Here is a 15,475-nt window from a genome sequence, read left to right as displayed (position 1 = left end):
AATTTGCATTTTTCAGGTATAAATCATAGTTTACCATTGCAGCCACTATCACAAAACTCACCAAAGCGACTAGAATAACTACAGAGAGCAACGTGTATTACCTAATTAATCATCATAAAACATTTCTTAAAAATACACAGCGTACAGCAATTGAAATACACAGATCTTGTGAATCCAGACAATATTTCAGATTTTCTAAGTGTTTTACAGCGAAAACACAATATATCGTTATATTAGCATACCACATGAGCTAACATCACCCCAGCATTGATTCAAGGCAAAAAGCGCGATAACGTTATCACCACCAAAATATATTAATTTTTTTCACTAACCTTCTCAGAATTCTTCAGATGACAGTCCTGTAACATCATATTACACAATGCATATAGAGTTTGTTCGAAAATGTGCATATTTAGCATCACAAATCGTGGTTATGCAATGTAATCTGTCAAAACATGGCATGCATTCTGGCCGGCGCCATCTTGGAAAGGCACCTACGTTTACGATTATTTATCGATTAGATTGACTAAAAAAATACAGGTTGGACAGCTAATGAAAGATGCATTAGTTATTAATGCAACCGCTGAGTTAGATTTTTTAAATTAACGTTACTAGACATACAGTGTGCGTTACAGCCAGACTAGTGCCGCAACAATGGCCGACAAATGCGTTTACATTTTTCCACATAAATACGGAATAAAATCATAAATAGCTCTTACTTTTGGACGAGCTTCCATCAGTATCTTGGGCAAGGTGTCCTTTGTCCAAAAGAATCGTTGCTTTGTTGTAAAACGTCCTCTTCAACTTCGGAACTAGCAGCTAACAATAGCTACGTGGCACACACATGTCCAAATCCTCAAACGCAATACTACGAAAATTCAGAAAATAGCAATATACTCGCATAAACTGATATAAATCGGTTTCAAATAACTTCGTTATGATGTTTCTAACACCTATATCGAATTAAATCACAGACGGATATATCTTAGGCCGATAACAAGAGCTTTTCAACATGCCATTCTGATGTCCTCTCTTGCGCCTTGGCGAGCGTCCAAAAGAACGGACATGTCACTCCATTGCCTTTTATAAACTCTGAGAAATACGTAGAGACTCCATTCCACTTCTCATTGGTTACTGACATCCAGGGGAAGGCGGGTGCAGTTCATTTCGATCCATAGGGCACACACAGAGCTTTAAACTGATCTGAGAACAGAGACTATTTTTCTGACCTTCGCATGTCCTGTCATGATTTTCGCTGTAGAAAGAGTTCTGGTTCACCCACAGACATAATTCAAACGGTTTTAGAAACTAGAGATTGTTTTCTATCCAATAGTAATAATAATATGCATATTGTACGAGCAAGAATTGAGTATGAGGCAGTTTAATTTGGAGACGATATTTTCCAAAGTGGAAACAGCACCCCCTGTATTGAGAAAAGGTTTTAACAGCTTCTACCACCAAGCCATAAGACTATTGAACAATTAATCAAATGGCCATCCCATTGTTTTTACACTGCTGCTACTCGCTGTTTATTATCTATGCATAGTCACTTTACAAATTGCCTCAACTAACCTGTACCCCCGCACATTGACACGGTACCGGTACCCCCTGTATATAGCCTCGTTATTGTTATGTAATTTTCTTGTTACCTTTTTGATTTAATTTTTTTACTTTAGTTTATTTAGTAAATATTTTCTTAACTCTATTTCTTGATCTGCATTGTTGGTTAAGGGCTTGTTAGTAAGCATTTCATGGTAAGGTCTACTACACCTGTTGTGTTCGCCACATGTGACTAATACAATTTGATTTGATGTAGATCTTATGAAGGGCTTAGGAAGGCTTCATTAAGCCCTTAATGTTGTTTGTTTTAGGTGGGTTATTGTTGTGCTATAGTGGGACCTCGTCCTGCAAAAACATACATGTAAGGGATATCTATGGCTGGCAGGGATTCTGTTTGCTTTCCTTCACTATCGCGCGGGGCTGTTTTGACAAAACTCAGTCGCACCTCTGTCTATGAGGTCCACAGGGTTCCAGGCCTGTCACACATTTATCTCCACACAGCTGTGCCTGTTTCCTCTAGTTTTTCCTCTGGTTTTTGGCCCCTATGTTCAGTGTTTTCCTTGTCCTGCCACAGTTTTCCCCCTGGCTGCAATATTCTGAGAGCCATTTGGCAGGTGACTCTGACCCTTCTGGCTGGAGAGAATAGAACTCTCTGGTGTCAATGTTCTTGTTGTTATTCATCCTTGTCATCATTAGTGTCTGTCTTTTTATTCCGTGTCTGATGTTTAGTCACGCTTTGTGGTGTTCATAACTAACATGATAAAATCAGAAAAAAGGTTTCGGACTATTATCTTCCCATTGAATTACTGTCTGGTTCCATTCGGCAGATTAGAGCTAGTTGATTAATGTAAATTGTCATTCAAGTGAGAAGTAAATAAATCATTTCTAATGTATTCTATTTTCTGTGTCACCTGTGTCATAACTCACAGAAATACTTTCCAAGCCTTGATTATTAGGTTGCCGGGCAACCAGGCTACAATTATATCTAAAGTTATGCTAAATCCTATATAATTGATTATGTAGTACAATAAAGTTACTTTAAGATAATTTGGACATGAAGTGCGGAAAATGCTAATATAGGAGATATTGACTTGCATTGGATTTGTGCCACAAAAGCTAAAAAGTTAGCATTTGGAGACAGTGGCTAGGTAAACTAAAAGCATGGATTGCTGTTTTACCATGTCCATAGACTGCTTACAGGGTAAGGAAACCAATATGTCATGTTTTAATGTGGATCACTATCCCTTTAAGAGGGTGTTTGTTTAAGTTTCAAGTGTTAATGTCACATGCACAAGTACAGTGAATTGCCTTTCTTGCAAACTCAAAACCCAACAATGCAATAATCAATAACAATGTAATACTAGAAAAAAACACACGAGAAATAAGAATAGGATATATGAAATACGCAATTAAGTAAGCATACTATATAAAGGAAATATTTAAAAAGTCTGTTCCAATACCATATTTACATGTGCAGGGATACTGGAGTGATGGAGGTAGATATGTGTAAGGGGACTAGGCAACAGAATATAAGATCAACAGAGTAGCAGCAGCTTGTATGTGAGTGGGTGTGTAGAGTCTGTATAAATGTATGTGCATATTATGTGTGAGTGAGCAAATTATGGAGTCAGATTTTGTGTGTGTGTGTTGGAGTGACTGAGTGTGTAGGGCCAGGTTAACTCGGATAGTTGTGTAGATATTTTATTAGCTATTCATCAGTCATATTGCTTGGAGATAGAAGCTGTTCAAGAGCCTGTTGTGGTCAAGACTTGATTCACCGGTACCTCTTGCAATGCAGCAGCAGAGAAAATCTATGGCTTGGGTGGTTGGAGTCTTTGACGATTTTCCAGGCCTTCTTTTCACACCGCCTGATATAGATGTCCTGGATGGCAGGGAGCTCGGCCCCTGTGATTTACTGGACTGTCCCCACAACCCTCTGTAGCGCAATGCCATCAAGGGCAGTGTTATTGCCTTACTAAGCAGTGATGCAGCCAGTCAATATGCTCTTAATGGTACGACTGTAGAACCTTTTGCCAAACTTCTTCAACCTTCTGGGGGGGGGGGAAGAGGCACTGTCGCGCCTTCTTCCCGACTGTGCGTGTGTGTTTGGACCATTTTAAGTCTAGTGATTTGGACACCGAGGAACTTGAAGCTGTCTACCTGCTCCGCTGCCGCCCTGTGGAAGGGGACGTGCTCGCTCCCCGTTTCCTGTATTCCACAATCAGCTCCTTGGTCTTGCTGACGTTGAGGGAGAGGTTGTTGCTCTGGCAACACACTGCCAGGTCACTGACCTCCTCCCTGTATGCTGACTCAGGCCTACCACTTCGTGTCGTCAGAGAACTTGATAATGGTGTTGGAGTCGTGCATAGCCACACAGTTGTGGGGGAACAGGGAGTACAGGAGGGGACTAAGCACACTCCCCTGTGGGGCCTCTGTGTTAAGGGTCAGCGTGGCGGAGGTGATGTTGCCTACCCCCACGAGCTGGGGTCGGCCCGTCAGGATGTCCAGAATCCAGTTGCAAAGGGTCCTAAGCTTGGTGACGAGCTTGGAGGGGTTTTGAACGCTGAGCTGTAGTCAAATGAACAGCATTCTCACGCAGGTATTACTCTTATCTAGGTGGGTGAGGGCAGTGTGGAGTTTGAGTTTATTTTATTTTTACAGGGACAGTGCATATTAATCAACATTTCAGTAAAAGTGCCGGTTTTAGCCAGCCGGCTAATTTTCAACCGCAGTCCCTGGGCAGGTTATTAAAAACAATTACACTATAGACAATCATTGAGCAGTGAGCACACGCAGAGCAACATAGGACAAGCAAGACATAGCATACAAACAGAGCAACATAGAACAAAAAGCAGTAAGACAAAATTCATAAAAGCAACAGTGTTTCCACACCTCACAAGCTACAGACAACATGGAAAGCGGCAATACACAGCTAGGGATTATGTTCACAAATCTGATTGACCTTTAGCCATGTCTTCATGCATTTTGTGAAAGTGTGATATGTGGTGCAGTTATGTGTCTGATGGCAGTCTGTTCCAGACATGGAAAACTCTCACAGAGAAAGCGGATTTAGCAAATCACATGTATTTATATAGCCCTTCTTACATCAACTGATATCTCAAAGTGCTGTACAGAAACCCAGCCTAAAACCCCAAACAGCAAGCAATGCAGGTGTAGAAGCACGGTGGCTAGGAAAAACTCCCTAGAAAGGCCAAAACCTAGGAAGAAACCTAGAGAGGAACCAGGCTATGAGGGGTGGCCAGTCCCCATCTGGCTGTGCCGGGTGGAGATTATAACAGAACATGGCCAAGATGTTCAAATGTTCATAGATGACCAGCATGGTCAAATAATAATAATCACAGTAGTTGTCGAGGGTGCAGCAAGTCAGCACCTCAGGAGTAAATGTCAGTCACCTTTCATGGCAGACCTTGTGGATCTGCTGCCATATGTTTGGGTTTTCTGTTTAACAAAAATACTGAGTGGAGGGGGAGCCAGGCCATTTAGGATCTTGAATACAAGACATGCGTCGGTGTATTGCACAAGATGTAACAGTGATGATGGCTATTGGGCTTCCTATCAAGCACTTTGAGAGCCTGTTTGTAGACAGACTGAATAGGTTTTAATGTTGTACAGCAAGCTTGGGCCCAACTAGTCAAGCAGTATGTTAAGTGGGGGAGTATCATAGATTTGAAGTACAGTTTTGCTACCTCTGTAGTCAAACAATTTCGTATAAATTGGAAATTAGCTAGGTTGAATTTGGTTATCTGAATTACCTTTTTCACATGCTTTTTAAAAGAGGTTGGAATCAAGTATGATGCCAAGGTACTTAAAATCAGATACCACCTGGAGCTTCTCCCCTGACACACAGACATCTGGCTCAGTAGCATATGTTGCCCTCTTTGTGAAGAACATGCACACAGTTTTTTTCACATTGAGATGCAAACACGAGTCACTGAGCCACTTTGTAACCTGGACCATTACAGTAGTGAGTTCTTGTGCAGCTTGTTGTTTGCTCTTTGCATACACATATATCACTGTATCATCTGCATACATTTGAACTTCAGACAGAAGGCAGATCATTAATGTACAGGCTGAACAGGAGGGGCCCCAGTATTGACCCTTGGGGCACGCCCACATCATAGCTAAGAGTGGGCGACAGCTCATTGCTCACTGACACACTGAGTTCTGCCTTCAAGGTATGATTTCATCCATCTCAAGGCATCGGGGGAAAAGTTGAACTTGGACAATTTTGAAATGAGAATCTCATGGTTAACAGTATCAAAAGCATTCCTTAGGTCCAGAAACACAGCCCCAACAACACCCCCTTTGTCCATCTTGGACTTCACATTTTCCAGAAGAAAGCAGTTGGCCGTTTCTGTGGAGTGTTTCGCTCTGAAGCCAAACTGCATGGAGTGTAATGTGAAGGGGCTGTTGTTGAGGTGGGCAATCAGTTGTTCTGCTACACACTTTTCAACAACCTTTGACACCACAGGTAGTATACTAATGGGCCTGTAGTTACTCACGTCAGCAGGGTTGCCCGATTTAAAGATGACCGTTATTATGGCTGACTTCCATACCCTTGGAAACACCCCGAGACCAATAGATGTATTGGTGACCTTAGTAATGGGGCCAATGAGTGACTCTTTGTAGTTTTTAAGAAAGGTAGAGTCCAGCCCAAACACATATTTGGCTTTAGAGTTCTTTAGTGAGCTAATCACCTTGTTCACCTTTGACTCAGAAACCTCCCTTATGATGAAGACAGGTTGAGTGTCATTTACTAGCACTGAGCCCAAGAAACCAGTGGAGGGGTTCTGTGTCAGTACCCTGACAGTCAATAAAGTAGGAATTGAAGGCTATTGCTATTTCGACTGCATCCTGTGTTAGATTGTTATTCACCATGATTTCTAGTCTTTTTGCAGTGTTACTATGGTCTTTCCCTGTTAACTTTTTTAGATTCTCCCAGATCAATTTAGAATTTCCCTTTGCTTCACCAATTATGTTAATATTTTTTTTTGCCTTGGCCTGTGATTTCTTTCATCACCTTATTTCTCTACATGGTAAACCTACGTCTGTCATGCTCTAATTTGGATTTTAGGGCTATTTTTAGGGCATAATCTCATTCTTTCATCAATTTCCAGATTTCTCCATTTAGCCAAGGAAGAGTGCTCTTTTGGCCAGGTTTGGATTTGATTTTCTTTAGGAAACCATTTATTGTAGTCTGGATTGTGGATAGAAAAACCTGACTATCAGCTTCCACGTCTGTATAGGACAAGAGATCATTCCAGTTAATTCCCTTAATTGCGTTTTCAAAATAGTTTAATTCACTCCTAGGTATTCTTAGTTGATCCGGCTTTCTAACAGTAGAGAGGTTAAACCTGCTCTTAGACAGCTTTCTGGCTATAAGTGTCAGATTATGATCAGATAGCCCAGTAACCATATTGAATGATTTAGTCACTCTCTCTGGTTTATTACTGAACACCAAATCAATCTGTGTTTTAGAGCAACAAGTCACCCTGGTTGGCCCTTTAACTAGCTGTGTAAGGTCAAAGGTATTAGTGATCCGTTTGAGGGTATTCCTACAAGACTTGTCTTCATAATTAATATTAAAATCTCCCATTAAGATGACCTCTTTCCCAAAATCCCATTCCCTAAGCATGTTATTAAACTGATAAAAATACACACTTCTGGTGGAAGGTGGCCTATACATACCAATAAGGGCAAAAGACATTTGGGGAGACAGTGTAACGTTCAGGCCAATACATTTTAGTTCATAATCACATGACCACTCAATTTGTTTACATCGGATGTTCTTTAATGTAAATCATCACACCCCCTCCTCCTCTTCCTTCAATCCTGTCTCTCCTGAAAACATTGTAGCCAGGCACAATCAAAGCAGCATATGGAGAGTTTTTATAGAGCCATGTCTCTGAGAGGCAGAGGAAGTCAAGGTTGGAGTCTGTGAGTAGATGTTGAATTTGATCACTTTTTGGAATGACACTACGAATGTTCAAGTGCCTCCCTAGTAGTCCCTTGGTCTTAGCTCGTGGGTCCCAGATGACTCGAGAGTAATTGACACATTGAAAAAAGTAAAATTTTCGGTGTTTTCTGACGGCTTGGGTTTAGGCCGTTTTGATTAGGGGCAGTTCGGTAGCGCAATTAACAATCCCCCCCGCATGCACTGGATGCAGGGAACTAATTAAAACCAGAAGCAGAGTCAGGAATCGCATATAGCGACTTGGGTATGTTGGAGAGTCAAAATCTATCCTGGAGCCGGGTGAGTCGAGAGAAACCATGGGACCATAGCACCCACCCACTTCCACAGCGGCGACGGGGGGGTGGGATGGTGGAGTTAATGTATGCCATAACCAGCCTCTCAAAGCACTTCATGATTACAGAAGTGAGTGCTACAGGGTGGTAATCATTGTGTTTATGTGTTCTGTGCAGAGTATGGAGGCCTGGGTCTGGACTTCAGCTACAGTATAGCTGTGTCAGAGGAGCTGGGTAACATCCGCTGTGGAGGCATCCCCATGGCCATCGGAGTCCAGACTGATATGGCCACACCTGCCCTGGCCAGGTAATGTATATGCACCCATCTGGCCCATAGCCATGTTATTTTCATTATGAGCCAATCAAGCAAGTCATTTCATTTTTATTTTGTATAATATTTTATTAGAGGAAAGTAAAAACATACAATCAATTGCACAATCACATAGCTTTTTCCCTTTGGACCCCCCCCCCCCCCCCCTTGTCTCCTACCCCCACCCTTCCCAATGTAATTTCATTTCTAAACTACATAAATTAGTCTCTGATTCCCACTGACACACACACACACACACACACACACACACACACACACAAGACACATTTGTAAAGTCAAGCTTTTGTGAAGACTTGGAGACAACCCACTCTTCTGACATTTCCGCTTCAATATGCACACCAACAATCCAAAACTAGGACTTAGTGGCTTCTACAAGTAATAATTGACAGATGTTTAAATACTTCAGAATATATCATGTTGATGATGAGTCAAGCAGCTGTATGTATGCTATTCGTTATACGTAGCAAAATAAGCTTAGTGCAAGGCAACTAAGCGCTTTTTCTACTTGCCCAGGGTCAGATGAACTTATGGATTCCATTGTTATGTTTCTATGTGCAGTTTGAAAGAAGCTAACTAGCGTTAGCTCAATGACTGGAAGTCTACTGGAACAGTTACTTGATCAGCTCTTTAACCCCATTGTCTCTGTGTGTTGTGACACTGTGCTAAATGGCATATACTGTAGGTTTGGCTCTACAGAGCTGAAGAAGGAGTTTCTGCTGCCCTCTATAATGGGAGACAAAGTGGCCTGTCTGGGAGTGAGTGAAGTCGGAGCCGGCTCAGATGTTGCTAGTACGTTGCCTTCATTTAGTATCCCACTAGTATTTTATTATGGCCTGACTTCCGCTCATCCCTAAAGCAGATTCTCAGTAAACACTCAACCAATCTGGGACGGAAAAGGAGGCTCAATCTATTTCTAATCCGGGGGACATCAGAGCACCAGCATGATTAAAACACTCTTAATGGCAAATGATAGCATGAAAATAACAAATATATATTTTCTCCCTTGTTTCATCTTGTTCAAAGCAGGAAGAACTTCAAGGCATGCTTATCTGTGCACCTACACTGATTTGGAAAATAGGATTTTTGTTCTGTTTAGAGTAATATCACTCCAGGCTCTAATCGGGCACCAATCAATTGTTAATCTATACCAGGGTTCCCCAACTGGCGGGACCGCGTGTGATTTTATTTGTCCCCCCCAAGTTTACTGAGTATGAAAAAAAATATATATATTTTTTTAAATAATTTTTATTGTTGGACATAGAAGAAAGACTAAAAACACCAGCAATTTGGTTCCAAGTGATATTAATTTTGGAAATCTGTTCCAAAGTATTCCCACGCAAAATAGAGAGACTTTTGGTAATGTGGACACCTGCTCGTCAAACATCTCATTCCAAAATCATGGACATTAATATGGAGTTGGTCCCGCTTTGCTGCTATAACAGCCACTCTTCTGGGAAGGCTTTCTACTAGATGTTGGAACATTGCTGCGAGGACTTGCTTCCATTCAGCCACAAGAGCATTAGTGAAGTCGGGCACTGATGTTGGGCGATTAGGCCTGGCTTGCGGTCGGTGTTACAATCCATCCCATAGGTGTTGAGGTCAGGGCTCTGTTCAGGCCCGTCAAGTTCTTCAACTACGATCTCGACAAACATTTCTGTATAGAGCTTTCTTTATGCATGGGGGCATTGTCATGCTGAAACAGGAAAGGGCCTTCCTCAAACTGTTGCCACAAAGTTGGAAGCACAGAATCATCTAGAATGTCATTGTATGGTGTAGCGTTAACATTTCCCTTCACTGGAATTAAGGGGCCTAGCCTGAACCATGAAAAACAGCCCCAGACCATTATTCCTCCTCCACCCACCTTTACAGTTGGCACTATGCATTGGGGCAGGTAGCCTGGCAATCCGCCAAACCCAGATTTGTCCGTCGGACTGCCAAATAGGGAAGCGTGATTCATCACTCCAGAGAACACGTTTCCACTGCTCCAGAGTCCAATGGCGGCGAGCTTTACACCGCTCCAGCCGACGCTTTGCATTGCGCATGGTGATCTTAGGCTTGTGTGCGGCTGCTCGACCATGGAAACCCATTTAATGACGCTCCTGACGAACAGTTCTTATGCTGACATTGCCTCCAGAGGCAGTTTGGAACTCAGTAGTAAGTATTGCAACAGCACTTAAAGTTGACCTTGGCAGCTCTAGCAGGGCAGAAATTTGGCAAACTGACTTGTTGGAAAAGTGGCATCCTATGACGATGCCACTTTGCAAGTCACTGAGCTCTTCAGTAAGGCCATTCTACTGCCAATGTTTGTCTATGGAGATTGCATGGCTGTGTGCTTGACTTTATACACCTGTCAGCAACAGGTGTGGCTGAAGTAGCCGAATCCACTAATTTGAAGGTGTATCCACATACTTTTGTGTATATATAGTGTATATGTGATCGTATACAAATGTAAGCAGGGTTTGAAATGTTTTAGTCAAATATTAAATCTGTTTGGCCTTCTTGCTGTCAATTTGCAGTCTATAAATGATTTGTAAATATGTTCCGGCACGCTGACCATCCGCTCAAGAAGAAATCTTCCCGCGGTTGAATCTATATTGAACAAAAATATAAATGCAACATACAACAATTTCAACCATTTTACTGAGTTACAGTTCATATGAGGAAATCAGAAATACATTCATTAGGCCCTAATCTATGGATTTCACATGACTGGGCAGGTGCACAGCCATGGATGGGTCTGGGAGAGCATAGGCTCACCCACTGGGGAGCCAGGCCCAGCCAATCAGAATGTGTTTTTCCCCACAAAAGGGCTTTATTACAGACAGAAATACTTCTGTTTCATCAGCTGTCCGAGTGGCTGGTCTCAGATAATCCTGCAGGTGAAGAATCCGATGTGGAGGTCCTGGGCTTGCATGGTTACACGTGGTCTGCGGTTGTGAGGCCGGTTAGGCGTACTGCCAAATTCTCTAAAACGACGTTGGAGGCAGCTTATGGTAGAGAAATTAACATTCAATTCTCTGGCAACAACTCTGGTGGACATTCCTGCAGTCAGCATGCCAATTGCGTGTTCCCTCAAAATGTAGACATCTGTGGCATTGTGTTGTGTGACAAAACTGCACATTTTAGTGTCCTTTTATTGTACCCAGCACAAGATGCACCTGTGTAATGATCATGCTGTTTAATCAGCTTCTTGATATGCCACACCTGTCAGGTGGATGGATTATCTTGGCAAAGGAGAAATGCTCACTGAGAGGGATGTAAACAAATTTGTGCACAACATTTGAGAGAAATAAGCTTTTTGTGCATATGGAACATTTCTGGATATTTTTTATATTATCAATCTGACCTCATGGAAATTGTATCTCAACTACAGCAGTGTTCCCCATAGTGTGATTCCTTTTGGGCTGTGTGTTAAGACAGGGGTGGGCCACAGTTTTTTGGAAAAGGTTGTTCTACAGAACAAGTCATATTTTTTTTCTCTCTCCCCCCCCAGCCATCAAGACGAACGCGGTGCGTGAAGGGGATGAGTATGTGGTGAACGGTGGTAAGATGTGGACCACTAACGGCACCCAGGCTGACTGGATGTGTCTCCTGGCCAACACCAGTGACGGTCCGTCTCACAAGAACAAGTCCCTCATCTGTCTGCCTATGAACTCTCCTGGTGAGACACAATTATATATACTTAGTCTACAAAAACTCTCCAATCGTCAATAGCTTCATCTCCAGTTATTGACCTTATGTTCTGAAATTGATAGCGGGCTATTGTTGAGGGCCAAATCCTAATTAGAGATTCTGTTAGAATTTGTGCTAAGCTCCCATTTTAAGGTTAAGTGCCTTGCTCAAGGGCACATCAACTTTTCACCTAGTCGGCTCTGGGATTTGACGAAAGCGACCTTTCTGTTACTGGCCGAATGCTCTTAACCGCTAGGCTTCCTGCTGCTCTCCATCTCACATCGATACATGCATTAAGCCGATCTCAAGTTGGGATCTATCAACTATAGATGATTACATTTATATTCACATTTTAGTAATACCTCTGATTACTCACAACATTTTCAGTGTTATGTGCAGAAGCCAATGTCCAAGACCAAGGGATTATTATAATCTCCAGACAGTGTTATAATTTGTTAAGACTCCATTAGGGAGCTACCGGGTGGCCTCTGGTATCCCAGCCAAGACACACATGATGACGCCTCTCTCTGCTGTCCTCACAGGGGTTCACATCGCCCGCAAGATCGACAAGATGGGGATGAGGTCTTCCGACACGGCAGAGGTCTTCTTCGATGACGTGCGCGTGCCTTGCAAGAACCTCATTGGTCAGGAGGGGATGGGCTTCACTTATCAAATGCTTCAGTTCCAGGAAGAGAGACTTTGGGCGTGTGGCAACAGTAAGCACACCTCTCCTATTCCGTCCTGTTCCCTTCCTCTCTCCCTCGCCAAAGAATTTCTGTAAGCCCAAAGACTTGAAACACATTTTTTTTATTATCATGAGTCATTCAAAGGGGTTTCTGCATGTCAGCCAGTGTAAATAAAAGGTCTTTAGCAAATAAATAAGCTGGAATATCTCATTGATGGTGACGGGAAGTTCTTGAAAGCTTCCTGCTTGTTATATCCCAGTTAATTTAGTCTGGGCTTGATAACAGTCAGTCTGAGTAGGTTGTTAGCCTTTTTGGTATTTTTTGTTGTATTTTATTAGGATCCCCATTAGCTGTTGCAAAAGCAGCAGCTACTCTTCCTGGGGTCGTCACACAAACACACACACAGATACACATACCCACACTGATGAATCACTATATGACTCCATCAATTTGTATCATCCACCCACTTCCAAGTTAAACTAGTGATACCCTTTGAAATGCAAAAAAATAAAGGACGAACTTCCTCACACAGCAAATAGTTCACAGCCTCTGCACATTCCACCCTCTGTAACACAAACGACAAACAACATCTATATAGAGCCAATTTCTCTGCCACGGCATGAAAAGTTGCACGTGCAGTTCGGAATCAGAAAGCTCTTTGTTTACGTAGCAGTGGATACGATCACACACAACTTGAAATGCAGCTCATGCAAGTAAACAAACACATAATCAGATGGTCATCTCAGATGTTATCATAGATTGATTACCTAGCAAGCCAGCCAGCCAAGTTAAAATATCACAAATAGAGCTAGTTAAAGCCAGAAGAATAATATACTTGTTAAACATAAGTATAGCCATCAGTCTTGCATGTTTTCATGGTCATCACTCACTCACTGTTGAGTTTGTCAAGGTCCAGACTTTAGCGTTAGCTATCCTGCTACTACAGCGCTTGTTGGTGTTGAGTTGCGCAGTTACACATAACTCGAACGTGACGTTTGCTTGTAAACAAAATAATTCTCAATACTACCGTTTATTTCCCCTTCAGTTCTAACCATGATGGACAACATCATCCAGGAGACCATTCAGTACACCAGACAGAGGAAGATCTTCAAGATACCTGTTCTCTACCACCAGTCAGTCCACTTCAGACTGGCCGAGCTGGAGACAGAGATCGAGCTGCTGCGTTCCCTCCTCCATCGCTCCACAGGTGGGTCTGCTCAAGATAAGATAATGACTGCATCCCAAATGGCACTCCATTCCCTATGTGGCGCATTACTTTTGACCAGGACCCAAAGAGCAATGGTCAATGTAGTGCACTACATGAGGAATATGGTGAGTCCCAACTTAGACAATTACTGATTTCTATGGGGAAATGTTGTTTGCAGCTTGGCCTTGTGGATAGATTAAAGACATCAAACATAAACACTGGAAATAAGACAGATACCAACCAGGTACGTGTTAGGGAAGCTACTCTGAAAATACAGTTTACCATGCTACCAATTACTTCACACTGGAAGAAGTAAAGCTAAGCTAAAACTACCCTTAAGAAAAACATTGTTTACTTAACTAAAAGTATTTTGAATAAGTAGTTCACGACATTCAAACTACTTTGGGATAAATAATCATATATATATATATATATATATATATATTATATAATAGACTACAAATTGCAAGAACAGTTCACTTTGGAGTCAGATGTTAACAGAATGTTTCAAGTGAGAATTAGGAAGGTCTGATGCCAGAAAAAGAAAGGACATTCTTGCCTACTTTACCCATATTTTCTATTATTTGGGCAGAAACAGTAGTGTGTAATTCCAGTAGTTAGCTGCAACGCTGCATGGCAAAAACAGTAACTAACACTAAAAACAATACCAAGATTAGAATTTAGTTCAACTACCACCAAGCTACTGCAAAATGTAGTTAAGTTACTAGTTGAACTACATCTGGTTCACTACTCTCCAACACTGCCAGATAAATACAATCAGTTAGGTGCAGCTATGTATGATTCATAATAATAAGCTGTAAACTTTCAAATCTAGGCCAGTAACACAACACATCATCTAATAATGGTCATTGTCAGGAGACTGGACACATCTGGCTGTTGGCCGGGTTCCATGGCCTTTGAGGGGATTTAACTAATGCTCAACCACTTTACCAGACAGTAGCTTCAATGCACTAGTGCAGCTGTTAATTGCTTCATTAGATAGGGACTAGAGGCATCTGTTTGGCACAAATAGACACTGTCCACATCCCAATTCTCCCATTCCCTCTAAACTGATCTGACATTAAAGATCAATGACAATAATATCAGTAAGTAAGATCAGTTTATGACTTGAGTGAAACACGTCCTAAATCTTGGCATCAACCTCTTCCCTGTGTCTCCCATCCCCAGCTCTGTACATCAAGGGCAACGATGTGACTAAGCTGGCGTCCATGGCTAAGCTGAAGGCAGGCCGTCTGTCCAGGGAGGTGGGGGACAGCTGCCTGCAGTACTGGGGAGGAATGGGCTTCACCAGCGATGTCCTGGTCAGCAGGTTTTACAGGTGAGTGGAGAAGAAGAAACCCCTAAAAGGAGGTTCAGGACTGCAGCTTAGTTCCTTTCAATTATGTTTATTGCAGATGTGATTTGGAGTAAGCTCCTTCGTTAAAGCACTGAATAAACTCTGCGACACATTGTCAAGGTTACAAGTTCTGCTTATAAACTTGTCATAAACATGACTAAATATTTAGTTTGCTAACTATTCATGAACTTTATATCATTTATATTTTATCATTCATTCATATATTTATTAATGTATAAAATATACTTAACAAAAATATAAATGCAACATGCAACAATTTTACTGAGTTACAGTTCATATAAGGAAATCAGTCAATTGAAATAAATTCATTAGGCCCTAATCTATGGATTTCACATGACTGGGAATACAGATATGCATCTGTTGGTCACAGATAC

At 41.9% G+C, this 15,475-nt stretch overlaps 1 protein-coding gene across 2 annotated transcripts in view; it reads left to right on the top strand.

The window, feature by feature from the left end:
- The window catches only part of LOC139555163 (probable acyl-CoA dehydrogenase 6), a 57,396-nt gene that overhangs the window by 39,567 nt on the left and 2,354 nt on the right, over positions 1-15,475 (top strand). Inside the window, exons 3-8 of one of the 2 annotated variants that reach the window (XM_071368731.1) lie at positions 8,005-8,134; positions 8,841-8,947; positions 11,652-11,819; positions 12,373-12,546; positions 13,562-13,723; positions 14,912-15,062. In XM_071368731.1, the coding sequence (XP_071224832.1) occupies positions 8,005-8,134; positions 8,841-8,947; positions 11,652-11,819; positions 12,373-12,546; positions 13,562-13,723; positions 14,912-15,062 (892 nt within the window). Of the gene's footprint in view, positions 1-8,004; positions 8,135-8,840; positions 8,948-9,470; positions 11,152-11,651; positions 11,820-12,372; positions 12,547-13,561; positions 13,724-14,911; positions 15,063-15,475 lie in introns of those variants that run through there. The other variant, XM_071368732.1, reaches the window with a different exon arrangement.

Source organism: Salvelinus alpinus, chromosome 26 (genome assembly GCF_045679555.1).
Source record: "Salvelinus alpinus chromosome 26, SLU_Salpinus.1, whole genome shotgun sequence".
Classification (NCBI taxonomy): domain Eukaryota; kingdom Metazoa; phylum Chordata; class Actinopteri; order Salmoniformes; family Salmonidae; genus Salvelinus; species Salvelinus alpinus.
This window is presented reverse-complemented; position numbering and strand designations above follow the sequence as displayed.